This window comes from Podarcis muralis, chromosome 1 (genome assembly GCF_964188315.1).
Source record: "Podarcis muralis chromosome 1, rPodMur119.hap1.1, whole genome shotgun sequence".
NCBI lineage: Eukaryota > Metazoa > Chordata > Lepidosauria > Squamata > Lacertidae > Podarcis > Podarcis muralis.
In genome coordinates this window covers 130,490,861-130,511,000 of record NC_135655.1, presented here as the reverse complement: position 1 = coordinate 130,511,000, position 20,140 = coordinate 130,490,861, and the positions used below count along the sequence as shown (strand labels likewise).

The window sequence follows — 20,140 nt, the reverse complement described above, 5'->3', positions numbered from 1 at the left end:
AGTAGGATCAAGAGTGTTTGGTATGGCAAATACATCGTTGGGACGTTCCATCGACTGTGGGCATCCTTCAGCAAAAGTTTGATGAGCAAATAAAAGTGATCAGATGGATGAAATGGTGAATGAAAGCGGACCAGCGAAGGATGAAATGGGAAGTGGAATTAGAGAGGACACACGAGACTTCAGAGAAAAATAGGGACAAAGGGTTGCCAGAACAAGAGTGTGAAATGGCAGCGCTGGTGGCAACAGATTGGGAAATTCAAGGGTCCTTTGCTTGTGTCATAGATACTAGAGAAAAATAGATTTGACGTCTGTATACTAGTGCCTAACATAGGATTTACCAACCTGGTGGCCTCTCCAGATGTTTTGGAATACAATTCCCACCTGACTGGAGAAGGTTGGCTTAATGCATCATTTCATTAGTTAAAATTAACTTTGTGTCAGGAAAGCACTTAAGGCTAGATTATTACAAAGATTTTGACATGTGTGTTTTATTACAGCTGCCCTCATCATAGAGGCTGTCAAACGGAAATACATTTTGATGTTTTAAAGCATTCTGTAAATACTTTTCTCAGAAGTAACTGACTCATATTTTAATATGTCTGTACAGTATCTGTCAGCGCCCACACAAACTACAAGTGTACATTTTTAAAAATGAATATCATGTTCTGGTTATTACAGTGGCACCTCCGGTTGTGAAGAGGATCCATTCCAGAGGTCTGGCTGAATCCCGAGGAATTTGCAACCAGAGGACCGCTTCTGCGCATGGGTGCGCGGTGAAAAATACTTTGCATCCTGAAGTTTATGTATCCAGAGGGATATGTAAGCGGAGGTACGGCTTTACAAGCAGCTCAGGTTCTCCCACCCCAGGAGTTAAGCCAAACCCCATCTATCCGAAGCATATTGTCACACTGAGACAGTAATGAAATGAAAGCAACAAGGTACAGTAGGTACTCTTTATTTCCTGCCTATGTACAATTTAGTAAATGAAAGAGCCAACATAATTAGTTTAGCATGACAATATCATAAAAATACATCCATAACCAACGTAGGGTACAAATATATACATTATGATACATTAAATAAGTGCTTTCAATATAGTTTACAGCTAGTGTGCGGTATTTAAAGGGATTGATTCTACTCCTTCCCCATTTTGTGGCATCTTAACACAAATGCAACATTCCCCCTGGGCCTCAACTGTTCATACACAGTACAATGCCATTTTCTGCACGTTCCAGAGAAGCATGGCCTGCCATTTACAGACTGAACTATCCAGACAATAACATAAAAAGGCCAAAAAAACTCAAACAAAATCAAATGGCCCATTCTTATTTTCCCCAACAGAACAGCAGTTAACAGAACACGTCTGCTCAGTAAGTTGTAGACAGTTATTTGCTCTTACGGAGTCATATGTGGGATCCACATGGCAAGATTAAAAGGAACCTATTGCACCGTCTAAAACTTGAACACTGTACAACATAAATGCTTCTAGAAAATACTGCTGTGCTAGCACCTGATTTTTACCCCCCAAAAAACAGGCCAGGGATTTCATAATAACCCATCAAGTTTCAGGTGCTTGGCACTAAAAGTTTCAGGCCTGTTCCTGTTGGGACAGGGAGGCTGTTCTTCAAAATCTCCTTGCAGCAATAGAAGTTAAATGCGTAACAGGAAATATTTAACAACACTCTACATATAGGAAATGCAGATGGTTCAGTACTGGAGAACTTGAAATGGAAAGGCCAATTTAGAAAAGAAAAGCTAAGCTAACCTAGCCAAACTCAGCTGCTTTGTATTTAGTATGTTCCTATGATGATGCAAAACCCCAGCCCACCAATTCTTAACGAAAGTTACAAAAAGAGACCGTCAAGTTTCAGCTGTTTGTCCATCCTCAGCCAGCAATGATTGTGCTAGTTACTAAGCTTCGTCCTAGAGAGTTATTCATTACAGACTCTGTGTGCAAGTGTCTGCTCACGCATACAACAGAGTGAACAATGCTATAGGTCAGGGATCATGTTTTCAATGCTGTATGCTAAAAAACAAACAAAAGTACACTGGGAAGAAAAGATGAGCTGGACCTTGGCGTGCCTTGGCGTGTTACGTTTCTCCCTACAGGGTTTTGTTTTTTTAACACGGACACGCTGTGAAGTTAGACGGCCACCAGCTCATCTTCAGTCTGAGGTGATACTATTTCAGGATTCCACCATCACTTTCTGTTGTGTGTGCAGACCAGGCCTCTGAATCAATCTCTCTCACACTATGCATTTTAACAAATCCATTGAACGCTCCCAAGTCTTGCCCACAAATGCTCTATCCGAAGTCAGCATCTGAACAACCAGCAGTATGTTACTTGTCAGGATAAGACCATGGAAATACGGAAACGCTCCAGGAACCCTGCTCTTCTCTCAGAGCAAGTTGCCCTGGTTGTAACTGGCACACATTTTTAGACACGGGAAGAACTGGTGAAAATGCTTTTCATTGGTGAAGTCAATGCGATTAGAGACAAGTGCCTCTCGCATGCTATATCCCTGCCTTTGCAATCAAAGGAAGCTTGCCTTCCTCCTCCTGCCCTCAAAGCACTTGCCATTTGATTCTTCAGCACAACCACTAAGCTAATAGCAACACACACCTGACTTGGTCAGCATTAAGCAGAGGTCTGCTTCTTAGGCTGGAACGAGACATCATTTGTCCACATTTCTGCTCTATTCACATGTGAAGTAGAACCTTCTCTACATGAAATGGAGCATGCAGAGGGTGGGAGGTGACAAAGCCATGCCTTTCCAACTCAACTCAACTTGCAGCCCTCCAACAGTTCAAGTAGTTTTCTACCAGCCCAACTCTGAGAGCAAAAGCATACCACAGCCATCCTGAGCTTCTCATATGAACAGGGTCAAAATATGAATGAAATAAACTGTCCTGCAACACGCAGCCCGGCCCGTGTGAGACATACCCCATAATAAATATAGTTATAGCATAGAAACCTGCCAGTTACCAAAACTATTTTGGAAGCAGCTCCCCCCTCCCGGGAAGGCCACTTAGTTCTTGAAAACTCAAGCAGCAAGTCAACCCCGACTTTAACATTTATTCTGGCTTGGTGTTAATACTGCTAATTAAACTAGGGACTTGGATGGATGACAGCATCTTTCTTAATTAAGGAATGCTTTCAAAGCACTCAAAGCTGAAGGTCAGCAGAGAAATAGGGAATGTAAAAGCAGCTGAAGCTCAGCTACAATACTCATTTATTGAAACTGGTTATCAGGTTTCATATATAAGGTCTTACAACTGCAGACTTGAGCAAAGCAAAATAATACAATGGCTGGAAATCAAATTAAGAGTTGGACCGTTCCTCCAAGGTGTACACTGGGGAAAAAAGAAAACCCACACAATTCCCCAACCTGATGCCCTCCAAAGTTTTGGACTACAATCCCCTGAATATTGGTCATGCCGGCTGGGTTCTGATGGGTGTTGGTAGTGCAGAACATCTGGGGCAGACCACTCTGGGGAAGGGTGTAACAGGCCAGCGTACACCCCAGATATGACAGCTCTGTGCTTTCATTGTCAACCTAAACCAGAACTAAACTCCTAACTGATGTACAGAGGTCAACGTTCTCACCCTATATGCCTGGCCTGGCTTAATGGATGTGCTTTTAAGATGGCTTCTTGGCTTTCAACAGAGAACTCTGCCCACTTTACATGATACAGGGGGTCACATATATTGAGTGGGAGGCTTTTACAGGGAGGTAACGCAGAAGTGCTGCTTATTATGTCCATAGACTTTTCACTCATAATGGTTCGTAGCCAAAGGATTGGGAAACCCAGAGGATGCTGGGAGAACAACTCCCAATGTGGCTGATCATTGGCTATGCCAGCTGGAGCGGATGGGGTCATAGGGGAACAATATCTGGGGGGCCAAAATCCTCTCCATTTGGGGAATCCTGCTGCAGGGAGAAGAGGGACTATACAGGTAAACTGATCTCAGCCATTGCATACAATCTGTGCTCAAACCAATATTCCAGACAACTATTAAGGTTTGGGGACAATGTCCGCCGTGCCTCCTTAACTACAACACACCCTTATTTTTACTGGCCGTTATTATGTAAAAAATAAAGTAAATGTTTCCCATTTACAAAAAACTAATCATAAGTGCTTATTCTCAGGTAGCAAAAACACCCCAATCTCCACATACCTATGGCTGACTCACACCATCTAAGTTCAGCTGCTTGTTCAGAGCACCTAGTGTCAAAGGAATGATTGTTTAATCAGCCAGGTCTGTTTACACAACCTGTGTGTGTTCAGTAGCGAGACCCATTACGTTCTACAAAATGGTGCTGAAATGAAAAACCAAACCAAACCAGGGAGAACGACACTACAGACTAGATTCTTTAAGGCAGCCATTTAAAGGGGGGAGGGGGAGTACTAATGAAAAACAACAAAGTGCACCTCGTGGATGGGGGAGAAGGTCTTTTCAATACACAAATGCAGTAGCTAGTCAAGGACCTTCTTCTGGAGAAAATTTGTTTTGCTAGTATATTTCATCTGAAAATAGGGCAGCTCTATTTACCGCCGTGCACTAAAATCCAAGCGGCCATTACTGAAGTTGCCCTTCAGTAAAATATTTGACTGCCTGGAAGTTTGACACCATTAAAAGAAAAGCAAGGCTTCAGATGATGGGAGTGGAATGCTGGTAAAATCCTCTAATACTGCTCATGGAAACCTGCAAAACAACATCAGTGCATAACAGAGAGAACACGCAATAATAACGCTTAACAGAAGATCAAACCTCATGACAGCAGCAGCGGCATTTGTAAGAGATGTACAGAGCTCCTCGTGATTGTGATGCTTTTAAAAGAGACTGTAATATCCTCACTGCAACAAGCTGCAGCAGTCTGATTTGGGGACAACATGCCCACTGTTATTTCCTATTAAGACACTTTATTCTGTGGTGCAAGAGCCTTCTGTGTAAGACGTCATCAGGAACTCCAGTGGGATTTACCGTAATCTGCGGAAGGCTCATCTTGGCCGATCTATTTGATGGGATCGCCTGTGTCTTTCCAAAGATAGAGTCCCGCTGAGATTCTGAAGTCTCTCCTCCGGCCACTTCCGTTAACATTCCAGCACCTAAAGTGAAGACTTGCTTCATTTGATAGGCCAGTTTCTGCAGGCAGTGGCTGAAGATCTTTTAGCTGCTATTGAAGACACTGAGTTGGGGGCTGGACGTGTGGAAGGGCAGCCTTCGCTCGAGTTCTCTACTAATTAATCAGAAGGCGGCGTCCCGTCCCATCCCCCGAGGAGGTGCCTTACCTTAGCAGTTCAGGCCCAGCCCTGTCCAGTGATCTGGCACCATCAAAAAATACTTGTCCATTGCTTCACAAAACCTCGTCCGGTACAGTTCTGGAGATACTACCGTTGGCATCTTACCTAATTTATGGCAGAGAAAAAAATTGTCTTAGAAATTAACTTTAGGAATAACTAATCTGTCGTATACGTCACAAGTTACGGGTTGCATCCCAGTAGAGAATTGCAAAACATTCTCCCACCCCACCCCACCCCACCACCTAAATCTGTTCTGGGTTTTCCCTCAGAAACTGATGAGGGGATGGAGAGAGGGGAAATCGTATTGTGCTACTGCAAAATGTTCAGTACCGCCCAGTCTTTAGATTCTCTTTGACAAGGAGCCTGCAAAACGCAAGACCTCATGTTACGAGGACTGTTAAATCCACGTCGGCAGGGCAAAAATCCCAGAGGATTAATCCCTCTCTGCTCCCCACCCCATTTAGAGAATGTATAAGCACATACCGTATTTTTCGCTCTATAACACGCACCCGACCATAACACGCACATAGTTTTTAGAGGAGGAAAACAAGGGGAAAAATATTCTAAACGAAACAGTGGATGTATGATTTTTGTGGTTCATGCTGTGGCCACAGACATGTGATGTGACAGTGAGTTTGGGGTAGCCCAGTGCAAAAACCCTGAGGATCCATGTGGATCCGTGCTTTGTAACCACGTTTTAAGTGGGGAGGGAAGGAAAAGCACTCAAGGGACAAGGAACACGCGTGGGGGGGTGGAGAAAGATGCTGTTAATAATGCAGAGAGGAGAAGGCTCCTCTCCTCTCCCGCTTTGCTCCTTTAAAGCAAGCAGGTTCTGCTTCTCTGCCTCCTCCCCAGCTCACTGAAAAACTTTGCTGCTCTTTAGCGAGCTGAGTGGGGAGGAGAGAGGGACAGAGAGCCTGCTTGCTTTAAAGGAACCAACCGGACAGGAGCTGCTTACACTCGTGTAAGCGGTTCCTCTCCTCTCCCGCTTTGCACCTTTAAAAAAGCAGGCTCTCTGTCCCTCTCTCTCTCCTCCCCACTCAGCGGCTCTTCTCCCGCTTTGCTGTTTCAAAGCGAGCCACGGAGGAGGGAAGGAAGGGGAACCATGGATCCTCTGCTCAGGACTGCAGCAGATCCCCCCCCACCGCCATCCGTAGGCATTCGCTCCATAACACGCACAGACATTTCCCCTTACTTTCTAGGAGGAAAAAAATGTGTGTTATGGAGCGAAAAGTACGGTATTTTGTGGTAAACCTGACAACTGGAACCATATTTATTCTTAGGCTGCAGGCAACGGCCATGCCTAAGAAATACCTTCTGCGCTTTACATAATTGCCATCTCTATCAAACAGAGCTAAGTATCCAACCATTTTTAGCAGCATGACTTTTCGAAGCACTGTGCTTCTGCTCAAAGGTTATGATGTCACATTGACGGGACGGGACTTCCAAGGAAAGAATTCTAATAAGCAAATTTATTCCTCCCCCCCACCCCCACCAGGGAAGGAGATCTACAGTATCCTCCAAACTGTTTTGATTAATGCTCCCAAGTCAACATTTGAAGTAACGGACCTGGATGAACGTTCAAAGTATTTGTGGAGGGGGAGGTATGGGGACCCTTAATCAAACCCTCAACTCCCATATTCCAACTTTCCTTCTATTTCATTCACATGACCTCTCTGGAGCCCACATCTTTTTTTCTCCTTTTTTGGGGGGCAGAGAAAGAAAGGACAAAGAGTAATGGGTCTGGGCCTCTTGCTCCCCCTTAGTAATCTGGTGAAATGACCATGGACCCCTGATTTCAAAACAACTACACCAAAGTGGTTTTAAACACCAAAGCTGGTACTAGTGGAAGAACTAGGAATCTTTATTCTTAATGGAAAAATAAAAATAAATTCAGGCCCTTAAATGTTACCCTTAAGAATGTGTTACTTAAAAGGGTTTTGAGTGCCAGCATTTGGCACTCAAATATATACAGTGGTACCTCAGGTTACAGACGCTTCAGGTTACAGACTCCACTAACCCAGAAATAGTACCTCGGGTTAAGAACTTTGCTTCAGGATGAGAACAGAAATCGTGCTCCGGCAGCGGGAGGCCCCATTAGCTAAAGTGGTGCTTCAGGTTAAGAACAGTTTCAGGTTAAGAACGGACCTCCGGAACGAATTAAGTACTTAACCCAAGGTACCACTGTGTGTGTGTGTGTGTGTGTGTGTGTGTGTGTGTGTGTGTATTATATATATATATATATATATATATATATATATATATATATATGCTTGCATATTTATACTTACAGGAGAACTGGAATAAGAGGCGAAGGGGAACAAATCACAGTGTATGTATTGATAGCTAAGAATTAAGACTCACCTTGTCCTCCTAAAATGCCTGTTGACTTAACCACCATCTCAAGCTTTTTGTCCCAAGTAAATGTGCGAATGTAATCTGTAACGAAAAGATAAGGAGTGTGCGTGAGCTACAGAGGTTTCGATGCTCCACAGAATCAGTACCATTAACAGTCTTTACCCTTTCACAGTTCCTTCTGTCTACATGGCACCATCTCCCCGCACCTTCTGCAATGCTATTCACCCATATCGTTTTCAAGCTCATCACTTCGATGCACTGAGGGAATGTGGTGTATTCCTGGGAATCCTAGAAGCACAGTTTACCCCTCACAGCGCTACGCTACAGTTCCCAGCACCGTGACCACAGATCCCAGGATTCTTTCGAGGAAGTGGTGCAGTTTAATCGTGTGGTGTGCATAGGATCTGAGTCTGCTGTGTGGAGTGGCTGCCACGTCCAGGCAGCCCCAAGCGGACTCCGCGTGGTACCTAAATGATGGGAAGTTCTTCTTGCACAGGCAGCCTGTTGGGATATGAGTACTACGCAGCTGAGAACAAGCAGTTCGATGTTTACATCACATGATGGCCCTGACCGTGGGACAGGAAGTTCCAGGGATTTCTCAGGCATTTGTTGTTTGTGTAACATGAGACCTTCCTGTTGCTTGTGTGAAGGAAGTCTCAGTGAGTTGCTCGGAGAAGACTGAGCGAGCAGACATGTTTTTGTACAGTTGTACAGTCAGAAATAAACTAGAGATGTAATAGACTTTCTGACTATCTTCTTTCTCCTGCTGGTATGCAAGAGCAAAGGGAGTGTGCACCTTTCACGCAGGGAGGTGTCGCCTATCAAGATCTTCCTGGACTGCCGGGATGCCAGCCTGGGTAGATCACCGGCAAACAAGCCCCTGGAGCCTGGGAGAGGGGCCAGCCTCTCCCGAGGGGGCTAGTTTTCCAACACAGCCACCCCACGGGTTTTGGGGGGGTCGAAAGGTTACGTACCAATAATCCCAACCACAAGTTCGTCGGAGGTATCATCCCGACCCACAAGAAGAGAATAATCAATGATGAGATGGCTGGAAAGGAAATGGGAATCACTGTGGATGGAAGCCTTGAGCACGGCCTTGGAGTGAGAACGGATGTACAAGGGGTTGTCCCGCACAAGCTTCAAGAGGTTTTCATCCAGCAGAACAACATCGCAGCTCTCTTTCCCTGTGTCCGTCTTCACATTCCTGTTCCGTAAGGAGCCTTTCAGGTCAAAAACCTGGCAGCAGAAGAGACAGCAGGTTACGGTAAACCATGGTTTATCCTGCGAGGTGCCTCCTGATCTGCTCCTCCCCCACTGTGAGCAGGAGCATCAAACCATGGTACTTGGCTCAGTGGTGGGTCTCAACAGGAAAAGCGCCTTGTCTCGCTCCAAACCAGGCTTAGTAAGCCAAGAACAAATCTTGGCTACAAGGAAAGAGGAAAGCAGGCAGCAATCTCTGCGTTCACAGTAAACTAGAAACTGTCGTTTACTGTGACAGGGGAGTTTGAAATGACTTCCCTCAGAATAATGTCTGAAACTCCCATTGTTCTAGGCGCATTTTGTGACAGGAGATTTCATCAGCGCAAGCAGTTTCTGAGCTCTGGGCGCAGTACTGCGCCTAAGATTTCAGATTAAAACTGTGGAGTGGAAGGAAAGGAGGACCTTTTTCTGCCTCCCCACTTCCAGTTACTCTCTGAAGACTGGAGAAGAGACCCTCTTCAGAATATTAGGGGGGTGGGCCAGGGAAGGACAAGACCATGCGAAAAATCAACATAGTATTTTAGCTGCTGTTCACATTTTCAGCTTTGTGTTCTTATTATTAAAAAAATGCACCTAGACATTCCGTTGTTGGGCCCATAACCTAGGTTTAAGGTGCCACTTAGCTTTCATGTCTCAGTTTATAACACTGCCTCAGAATGCCAGCAGTCCTAGGGCAACAGCAGTTGGTTAACTTAATAAGGGTATTCCCCCAACTCCTCACTACCTTAATCAGGGGGGGGAAATAGAAAGGTTTGTTACACATAACTATTTTATTGAGAAATTCATTTTAAAAATTAATATCTATTAGTAGGTCTACTGCTATTACAGTGGTACCTTGGGTTAAGTACTTAATTCGTTCCGGAGGTCCGTACTTAACCTGAAACTGTTCTTAACCTGAAGCACCACTTTAGCTAATGGGGCCTCCCGCTGCCGCCGCACCACCAGAGCACGATTTCTGTTCTCATCCTGAAGCAAAGTTCTTAACCTGAAGCACTATTTCTGGGTTAGTGGAGTGTATAACCTGAAGCGTATGTAACCTGAAGCGTAGGTAACCCAAGGTACCACTGTATCAGTATTATCGCAAGTCTCTAAACTAGCACCTCAAACTGCTTTCCCTCAGTATCAGAGTGGGTGAAGTTAGAGTGGGCAGTGCCCTGTTGGCATCAATTTGCCTCGAGAGACAATGGAGTGTGCCTTCGGGGGTTAAATCAAACCTCTTTAGAATCCCAGCGGCTGCACACCATGGTCAAACCTCTGCACAGCTGCAGATGCATGAACATGGGGCTTAAAAAGTAACGCCAGCAGCCTCTGGTCTTCCAGCCACAAAACGGAAAAAGAGCAGAGAAATATAACCATTTCTCATGGTAATTCCAAGCCTGGCATCCACTAAGTATTTTGGGTGGCTGCTATCCCCTCTGCTGACAGAAAACATCTGACAGAAGAGCAGGGAGATTCCTCACCTCCCTTCAGGAATTCAAGCCACTGCTATTTTAATTTCATTAAAAATATATAATGTATGTGTGTGTGTAGAGAGAGGGAATATGCTGGCTGCCACATACTGAAGTTTAAGGAAATCAGAACAGCCATTTGGAAGGGAATGCAGAATCCGAGCTACAGTGGCGCCTCGCAAGACGAAATTAATCCGTTCCGCGAGTTTTGTCGTCTTGCGATTTTTTTCGTCTTGCGAAGCACGGTGTCGGGAAAGTTTTGGAAAAGCTTCAAAAATCACCAAAGTCTTCCAAAACCTCAAAAAAGGCTACCACGCCACGTGCTATGAGTTGCTCCTCGAAGTCAAGTCGCAACTGTATTAACAGTGTTAAGAAAAAGGAAACAAACTTGCAAGACGTTCCCGTCTTGAGAAGCAAGCCCATAGGGAAAATCGTCTTGCGAAGCAGCTCAAAAAACAAAAAACCCTTTCGTCTAGCGAGTTTTTTGTCTTGCGAGGCATTCGTCTTGCGAGGTACCACTGTGTATTGTTTTCGCTGTCCTCAGGGTCAAAGGTAGCTTTCAAATTAAGGGCAGAAAACTGCTTGCGAGGGGCGGGGAGAGATATATTTTCCCCTGGGACTATGCAGCTGTGCCCGCTTTCATGAAACAAGGACTTACTTCATGTACGCACATGTGCATGTTGGAGGTCACAATGCTGTGAGGAGACATGGCTGGCCCCCAAAGCCAAGTGGCTGGTGTAAAACCTTTGGAGGAGGAAGACGGACAAAGTCCAATGCAAATAATGCAGGCAAGTGCAGAGCAGCTCCATGTGTAACCAGCTGCTATTAGCAGCTTTGCCGACTCTCCTAATGCGAGAGTTTCCAACGCAGGGGCAAGCTTGCCACTTTGCCAGTGAGCCTTTTCTCACCTGAGCCATCTTTCTGCCATAGAAGAGGTTTTCCATGACCAACAGGTCAAGCTTCTTCTCCGTGTTGTTCTGAGAGTTCTTATAACCAATCCGGTAAACCCCAAGGATCTTGGCCAAAGCCGTTGGCTTCTGTGATAGAGGAGACAGTTGATTTGCCGAGTGAAAAGTTGCTCCCGTTTCAGCTCTCAAATGAAATGCACCTAAACGCGTACAGCATGGGGTAGGGATATGGGCAAGGAAGGATCTGCAGGAAGTGTATGTGGCCAGTTTCTCTAGATCGGCTTTGTCCTCCATGATCTCCGACAGCCATGGCAAACAGTTGGGAATGATGGGAGTTGTAGTCTAGCAACAGCCAAAGCCAGGCAGCAAGTATCAGGGATTAAAGCCAAGGGAGAACACTTCGTGCCTCTTACCTTTTGCTGAACCGCGTTAGTGATGTACATGAAATAGTGTGGGGCGAAGTCTAGAAAGGACTGGACTTCAAGGCGAGGCATCTGCTTCAAGATAAATCGGTCATCTAGGGGAGAATGTGCATTGATGCATGATGTACTTTTAAAACAAACAAATATCACTATGCGAAATTGTCTGGCCCTTTCACAAATCACCATCTAAAGCCCGGTTCCATGTGAAAACTATAGTTCTGAAACCAAGTTTCAGTTTTAGATGGATGATAGCAGAGAGCTGGCTCAAAATGTACTGACCTTGCACAATTCTTTTTTTAAAAATTTTTTTAATTAAATTTTCTGTTTTACAATTTAAAATACTCACTTAAACAACCTTAAAATATCAATCGCTTCCCTTCTTCTCCTTCTGTGGTCCATTTTGCATAACACAAATCCCTGCATATTTTATATAAACTAGACCATTCAGTATTCCATTATTACATCCATCAAAACTTATTTACACTGTTGAATTATCTTAATGCTGCCCACGTTTTCAAAAGTACACCATTTCGCTCCTTATATTAAAATTAATATTTTTCAATCTTCTTTAAACATATGTTTTTCTTGCTCTCTTATTCTATGGGTTAGGTCCGCAAGCTGCTCTTATTTCATCAGTTTAAGTTGCCAATTTTTTTTGGTTGTTAACCTCGCTCATTTTCTATTTTTGGGCTAACAAAAAACAGGCCGTAGTAGCGGCATAAATAAATAACATTTTTTGACATCTGGGAATTTCCATCTGAATTATCCCCAACAGAAAGGACTCTGGTGGTGGTGTGGGGTTTTTTTAAGTGCATTTAAACATTTTTTTCAATTCATTATAAATTATTTCCCAATACTCTTTTACCCTTTTACAGGTCCACCACATATGAAAGAACCAACCCTCAACCTCAATACACCATGCACGATTCATCCACGTGGAATAAAAGACAAGAGTAAGCGCTTACGCAAAGGGACAAGCGAGAGGCCAGTCACTTACCTTCAGTCACATAAAAAGCAGCTCCAGATTTGCCTCCCCGTGCCTGCCAGGGCAGAGAGTGAGAGAGGGAACGGATAAAATCTTCTTCGCTGCTCCCAAGTATCACTTCACGCATTTTATGGAACTCTCCCGCGTAGTAAATCCGGCAGTAGAACTTGGCGTTGGCATCAGAGAATTCTGTGGAAAAACACGGAGGCAGAGAGGCCATGGAAGATCCATTTCCCAGAAGAGATGCTCACCCATATTTAAGGTCTCCTCTTTTCAAAATCCTTACATTCCTCCACCCTAACCTTGCCTACTCCAGTTGGTGGCAGATTCTCCTACACGTCTGAGCCCCACAGGAACCCTCCGCGAGATGACCTTGTGTCCCTCTGGACCAGAATATGCCACTGGATCTTTGGTTCAGTCACTACATTCTACCACAATCTTCAGGTCTAGATAGTTTATATGGCAATGACATGTTGCAACACATTTTCAGGAGCATCACAACTGCAGAACTCTCTCCTAGTAACATTTTCTGAGACTGCAGCAAAAGCGTCTTATTGAGGCTGCATTGTTGTGGCTGGAGTTTATCCAATTATTTGGCACGCCATGCAACACAAATATCTAAGTGTAAAAGTTTGCTCTAAGCCTTTGTGATAAGGCAGCAAAAATATCTAAATGCACCAGTACAAATCTTTGCAGATCTCTATTCAGATAGCCCAGTGCAGTGAGATGTGTGCATCTTAAAAGCCAATAAAAGCTTAGATTTCTCGGGTCACAGAATCATCTTATCAGCTGCTATATGGAAAGCCAAGCTGACAAGACACATCTTTCACCTGGATAGTGAGCAGTTCTGGCTGACTCAAGAATGCGATGGCAAGTTCTGAGCAAAGTCCGTTGCTAGTTTACAATCCACCTCGGTCTCCTGATTCTGAGAGGCCACTGGGAATAAACAGCACTGGTGCATAAGCAAGGGATGTCTTACAGAGCTATGCTTCGTTTGCAAGTGGCAAAAATAATCAACTTCTTATCCAAGCAGGCCACATCCACACCATAAATTTAAAGCACTATGGTGCCATTTTAAACAGTCATGGCTTCCCCCCAAAGAATTCTGGGAGCTAAGGCTGCTGTGAGTTGTTGTTAGATTTCTATTCTGCTCACAGAGCTACAATTCCCAGTGTTTCCTGCATAGAGGGATTCATTGTTAAACCGCATTCGGAACTGCAGCTCTAAGACGGCAACAGCAGTCTCCTAACAACTCTCAGCACCAGGACGGGCTCACTCATGGGGCAAGGTGAGGCGACTGCCTCAGACCACAGGATCCCCAGGGGCAGCAGATACAGCGGCCTTTTGGGCAACAGGCGGCACTGCTAACCTCCTCTCACACTTGCTCCTGGTGTAGATCTTCACTCACCCCTTCTTCCCCGGCTGGGGTATGTGTGCCATTTCAAGGTTAGCCTTGGGTGCCAAAACGTATTGGGCCAGCCCTCTTAACAAACTACATTCCCCAGGATCCTTTGCAGGAAGCCATGACTATTTAAAGTGGTACCACAGTGCTTTAAATGCATAGTGTGAATGTGGTCGTAATCTACTTAGAAACACCCCTGCCCCCTTTCAGATATTTGTGGAACTCGGCTCCATGAAATACATTCAAGATTAGAGAGTGAATCTGTAATTCTGATCAACAAGGGACTTGTCAGAGGAGACGACGGAGCTGCCTCTGCGCTCCCCGCTCTCAATTCAGGCTCCAAAACAGATTCCTACTTACGGAGTTCAACATGTGGGTTTCCCAGCTGTTTCTTTTGTGCATCCCCTCCATCTGCTTCATCTAAAAGAGCAAACAGAAAATGGGACCAGAAGAAGAAGAAGAGTTTGGATTTGATATCCCGCTTTATCACTACCCGAAGGAGTCTCAAAGCGGCTAACATTCTCCTTTCCCTTCCTCCCCCACAACAAACACTCTGTGAGGTGAGCGGGGCTCAGAGAATTCAAAGAAGTGTGACTGGCCCAAGGTCACCCAGCAGCTGCATGTGGAGGAGCGGAGACGCAAACCCGGTTCCCCAGATTACGAGTCTACCGCTCTTAACCACTACACCGCACTGGCTCACCAGGGATGCAACCTTTCCGTTGTTCTTGCAGGTCAACAGAGGCCCTATTTTATTCCAGCAAAAAGACACACTGACCATTTCCCAAACCTACAACTGAATACTGTTACTAGATGCAGCAAAAGTCAAAATGGAAAAAAAAAATGTGAAAAGGTATCAAGGAATGAAAGTCAGTGGGATTGTCGCTACAACATACCCTGCTGTACACTGTTAATTAATTCAACAAATTATTCAAGAGATTCAGCACATTTCAGGGTTCAGGGGCGTCAACCTTGTATTTTGTTTTACTTTTGAAGTTGATTCCCTCCCCATCTCGAGAAAAGGGAACTATAATGTCATTTGCAGAAGATGAAGGATCCGTTTAAGGAAGTGGAAATGAGAAGAAGACTTCAAACCTTGTACCTTGCGCCTCTGCACTTTGGTTCTCTCCCCCTTCTTTGCCTGTCTGCCCAACCTGATAGTAGGCACTGTCTGCTCCCCGCAAAGTCTCCTTTTTCTGAGAAGAGAGGTCGGGGCTCTTCCCTCCTGTACCACGGAAGAAGGACAGAACTCCATATGGCTTCTTTGCTATAACCAAAGTAAGGACAAAACATTTGGTGCAGCCCACTCCTCATTCATTCCGTCACAAAGCCAAATGAGGCTGCCCTAAGCCCACCCAAGACTTCCAGCATATCTAGGTTGTTGCAAAAGGCTCTTTGCAGAATTGTTGGGGGAAGTGTTTTGCTCTTAAAGGCATGGTGGGCCTTAGGAAAAGTGTGTGTGTGTGTGTGTGTGTGCGTGCGTGCGTGCGTGCGTGTGTGTGTGTGTTGTTACCCACCAGAGACATGAGATGAGACATAATCATCTGTAGCTGAGTAAGCCAAGGAAGTGGCTTTTTCACAAGAGAAACACATTGCAAATACCAGTCCAAATACCTAAAAGACTGGACTAGATCTAGCAGAACTAAGTAACAGGTGGGTGGATTTGGGCTGAATGTTAGGGGAAATTTCATGATGGCACGAAGGTCATTCGAAGAGGTCACCTGCTACCTGTGGTTCAAGTTAAGTAGAACTTGTATTTAAAAACCATTTTTAAAAGCCTATCGCCAATCGCTCACCAGCATCTCTTTGAAAGATTTTCCACCAGTTAATCTATACGACCGGTGACATGTGGCAGCCCTAGCTCAAAGCCACCCACAGAAACTAGCTATGGAGTAGACAGAATATGAAGGAAATGACTGCCATAAAACCAGTGAGCCACTATGACCTTCACTAGACTTGCTGGGGTCTTCTGCCCTAATCCATCCAATATCTTTTGAGGTGAGGCCATGTTGGGAGAAAGCAGCTACCCCAGAAGCAGCTGTATGGCAAAGGAGTTGAAAAATCCACCATGTCATTAAGCTAAGAATCCACTCCGCAGTGAACAGGAGAACAGGAAATTTCCTAGCTTCTTAAAGCAGAACTCCCCCCACCAAAAAACCCCCCTCTGTCTTAAAAGGCTTTCAGGATCTTCTATTCTTTCAAAGAATTTTACTGGAATTCTAAGTCAGCAACTATTTTTCTTTTAATGGTTGCTGAACACATTCACCATCACAATGCAGAAGACCCACACCACAGCGGTGTCCGCAAGAAAAATTACTTGGACACAGCTAGCAATAGGTGGATTTTTCACATCAATATTACGATTTATAAACACTGCAAGGTTGGCGCAGAATAATGATAAAAGGTTAGGCATGCCTCAGCTAGCATATGCTGAGATTTGATTTTCAATATTTGGTTTTCTTTGCTAAACCATCAAGTGCTGAAGCTACACTGTTTGCACCTCCAAATTAAAAACACAACACCACAAACTCTTTAAATTCTTACGCTGCTCTGCTTCAGTTGTTTGGCTTGACTGCCCCATATTCATCTCAGGTAGTCGGACTGGACTGCTGTTCTTGGCTCTGCTTTCAGCCAGACTAGAGGGGGCAGAAAAAGAGCGTTTTGGGTCACTATGTTTTTACAATACAGCTGATGTAAATGCAACCACATTGTCATCGCTTGTAAGAAGGAACAGTCTTCACCAGAAGAAGAAGAAGAGTTTGGATTTGATATCCCGCCTTTCACTCCCTTTAAGGAGTCTCAAAGCGGCTAACCATCTCCTTTCCCTTCCTCCCCCACAACAAACACTCTGTAAGGTGAGTGGGGCTGAGAGACTTCAGAGAAGTGTGGGTAGCCCAAGGTTACCCAGCAGCTGCAGCTGGAGGAGCGGGGAATCGAACCCAGTTCACCAGATTACGAGTCTGCCGCTCTTAACCACTACACCACACTGGCTCTCACCAGCAGCTTCCAGGCTCCAAAGTCATAGCAAAAGTTCCTTCAGAGCATATAAAGGGCCCTTCTGAATTAGACCAAGGTCTCATCAAACCCCACATTCTCCCGCCCCCGCCCCCACCTTCAAAACAGCAGCCTGCTGGGTGCTTCTGCAAAGCTCACAAGGAGAGCACAAAAGCAAAAACGTTCCCTTTGTTTGCCCTCTTGGCAAGTGGCATTCAGGAGTGGGCTGACTCTGGAACTGGAGGTTCAGCTAGGAAATGGCTGTTGATAGGCAGATATGCTTCAATGATTTAAACTCAAGCTTCATGTGGAGGGTTGCCTGAAGAGCCAGAGACCAGGCACCAAAACCATACTGAACTGATAGTGAGAACATTTGGTTTAGCAATGCCAATCTCATGTCCTTGGAGGCACTTCATCTGCTGTGATAAGATGTAGTTTATCTCCCGCTTGGACTACCGCAATGCGCTCTACATGGGGCTACCTTTGAAGGTGACCTGGAAGCTACAATTAATCCAGAATGCGGCAGCTAGACTGGTGACTGGGGGTGGCCACCAAGACCATGTAACACCGGTCCTGAAAGAGCTGCATTGGCGCCCAGTACATTTCCGAGCACAATTCAAAGTCTTGGTGCGGACCTTCAAAGCCCTAAACGGCCTCGGCCCTGTAGACCTGAAGGAGTGTCTCCACTCCCATCGTTCAGCCTGGACACTGAGGTCCAGCGGTTCCCTCACTGTGAGAAGTGAGGTTACAGGGAAGCAGGCAGAGGGCCTTCTCGGTAGTGGCGCCCGCCCTGTGGAACACCCTCCCACCAGATGTCAAGGAAACAAACAACTAGCTGACTTTTAGAAGACATCTGAAGGCAGCCCTGTTTAGGGAAGTTTTTAATGTTTGGTGTGTTACTGTGTTTTTAATATTCTGTTGGGAGCTGCCCAGAGTGGCTGGGGTATAAATAATAAATTATTATTATTATAGAAAAAATGTGACTGTGAAGAAAACCTGGTCACAATGAAGCTCAGCATACTGACCATAAAACACTGAACAAAAAGTGAAGTTTCTAGTCAATTCGAAAGGTGTCAGGGGACTTCTGCAAGTGGATAGGTAGCAGACTGTCTCACCTGTTAGTTTGGAGTCCCTCTTCAGGATTGCTCTTCAGAGACACTTTGGATAATTCATCTAAGGCATTTCTGTATTCCTTACAGCTGAAGAGTAAAGCAAATACAGTGTGTTATACCAGCTGTCCAACGCAGCTCAAAGTGTGGCAGGCAAAGACAAGAGGACTTAGATTTGCCTCCTGAGCTAGAAGCACACTTGTGTCTGGGCTGTGTCATTTCAGATTGCAGGTACAGAGCCTCCATATAAAATATGGGCATGCATGTCAGAGCGAAGGTTTAATGAGACTGTTTCTTGGCATGCTAGTTTTCAATGGGGGGGGGGAGGAGTTTATTAGGGGTGGGGGAGAAGGTATGTAAGAACATTCAACCATGTGAGCCTCATTCAACCTGAAGTGATAAGGATCCACATACTCAGGAGGCAAAAGCCTATGGAGGAAGGAAAGAAGCAAACAGTATTTTTAACTGCTTAATTAAGACACAATTAAGAGCTTCTGCTAGTGCTGTGTCTCTGGAGGCCCTAACTGCATGTAAAAGGTAAAGGGACCCCTGACCATTAGGTCCAGTCGTGACCGACTCTGGGGTTGCGGCGCTCATCTTGCTTTATTGGCTGAGGGAGCAGACATACAGCTTCCGGGTCATGTGGCCAGCATGACTAAGCCGCTTCTGGCGAACCAGAGCAGCGCATGGAAACGCCGTTTACCTTCCCGCCAGAGTGGTACCTATTTATCTACTTGCACTTTGATGTGCTTTTGAACTACTAGGTTGGCAGGAGCAGGGACCGAGCAATGGGAGCTCACCCTGTCATGGGGTTTCGAACTGCCGACCTTCTGATCGGCAAGCCCTAGGCTCTGTGGGGTAAAAGTGTTACTGGTTTTACTTTTAGCCTGCCTCATCAAAAAACGTTCAAGCTTTTTTACACAAGCACACCTGTCAAATGAACATCAGAAAGCCCACTCTTTAAAGCATGCTAAAGTCACTTGGCATAAAGCCAGCCATCAAAAGGGCACTGGGTGTTTATGAAAAATGCTCAGGCTTGGCTAAGTGTCAAAGGCAAGAGCTCCATTAGCCTCACCTTCTAATGTACCTAATGTACTACTACAAGTCTCTAAAATATTATGGATCTTAGCAATATTCTTCATTGCAGATGAAAGGATACAGAGGAGGAAGCACTTCATTTCCCAAACGTGTCGGTAAGAAGAATAAACCAAAACACAACAAACCAACATACCTGAGAGCAAAGGCTATGATGGAGCTTGGTTCCTTTTCACAGACGGCAATAGGGACACGTTCGTGCTCATACATTAAGTAATGCTTGTCAGGCTCACTGCATTGAGAAGACAACAGATTAAACTATAATATATTATACGTTCAAGAACAAGCAATTCTACATTAACAGATCTGCCAGCCAAAAAGATAGCCGATAAATAAACTTTTCTTTCTTCAGGCTGTAGCAACACAACTGGAGTAGAGCTGACTTGTCAAACTGTAATAGTTTTCTACATATATATATTTCTATTCATGTTACAGATGGATGTGTGTTTTGATTACAGTCATACCTCAGGATGAATACGCATCAGCTAAAATATTTTCGGGTTGTGCTCCGCAGTGACCCGGAAGTAACGGAGCGCGTTACTTCTGGATTTCGCTGCTTGCACAGACGCTCAAAATGATGTCACGCGCATGCGCAGAAGCAGCGAAACACGACCTGTGCACGACCTTACGTTCACTTCAGGATGCGAACGGGGCCCCGGAACGGATTCCGTTCGCATCCAGAGGTACCACTGTACTGTTTTTATGCTGATTGTGTTTCATGGGTGTTGTTAACTACCCTTGCAACTGACCCAGAAGAGTGTGCTGTGTTTTGCAGAGGAAGGCTGCAGAAAATATGCAAGCTGTGCAGCTTTTCAACCCTTTTTAAACTAGCTAGAAGGACCATCGGATTTTACT

The 20,140-nt window shown here is 45.0% G+C and overlaps 1 protein-coding gene across 9 annotated transcripts in view; it reads right to left on the bottom strand.

Moving 5' to 3' along the window:
- Window positions 1-939: 939 nt before the first annotated feature.
- Window positions 940-20,140, bottom strand: part of PIKFYVE (phosphoinositide kinase, FYVE-type zinc finger containing) — a 92,211-nt gene continuing 73,010 nt past the window's right edge. For 8 of the 9 annotated variants that reach the window (XM_077918513.1, XM_077918511.1, XM_077918519.1 and 5 more), the window contains 11 exons: window positions 19,422-19,517; window positions 18,197-18,280; window positions 16,632-16,723; window positions 15,190-15,354; window positions 14,451-14,510; window positions 12,701-12,877; window positions 11,695-11,798; window positions 11,282-11,410; window positions 8,640-8,901; window positions 7,672-7,746; window positions 940-5,412 (listed from right to left, as the gene is read on the bottom strand). In XM_077918513.1, coding sequence (XP_077774639.1) covers window positions 5,297-5,412; window positions 7,672-7,746; window positions 8,640-8,901; window positions 11,282-11,410; window positions 11,695-11,798; window positions 12,701-12,877; window positions 14,451-14,510; window positions 15,190-15,354; window positions 16,632-16,723; window positions 18,197-18,280; window positions 19,422-19,517 — 1,360 coding nt within the window. In that variant the 3' untranslated portion in view covers window positions 940-5,296. The remainder of the gene's footprint in view (window positions 5,413-7,671; window positions 7,747-8,639; window positions 8,902-11,281; window positions 11,411-11,694; window positions 11,799-12,700; window positions 12,878-14,450; window positions 14,511-15,189; window positions 15,355-16,631; window positions 16,724-18,196; window positions 18,281-19,421; window positions 19,518-20,140) is intronic. The other variant, XM_077918517.1, reaches the window with a different exon arrangement.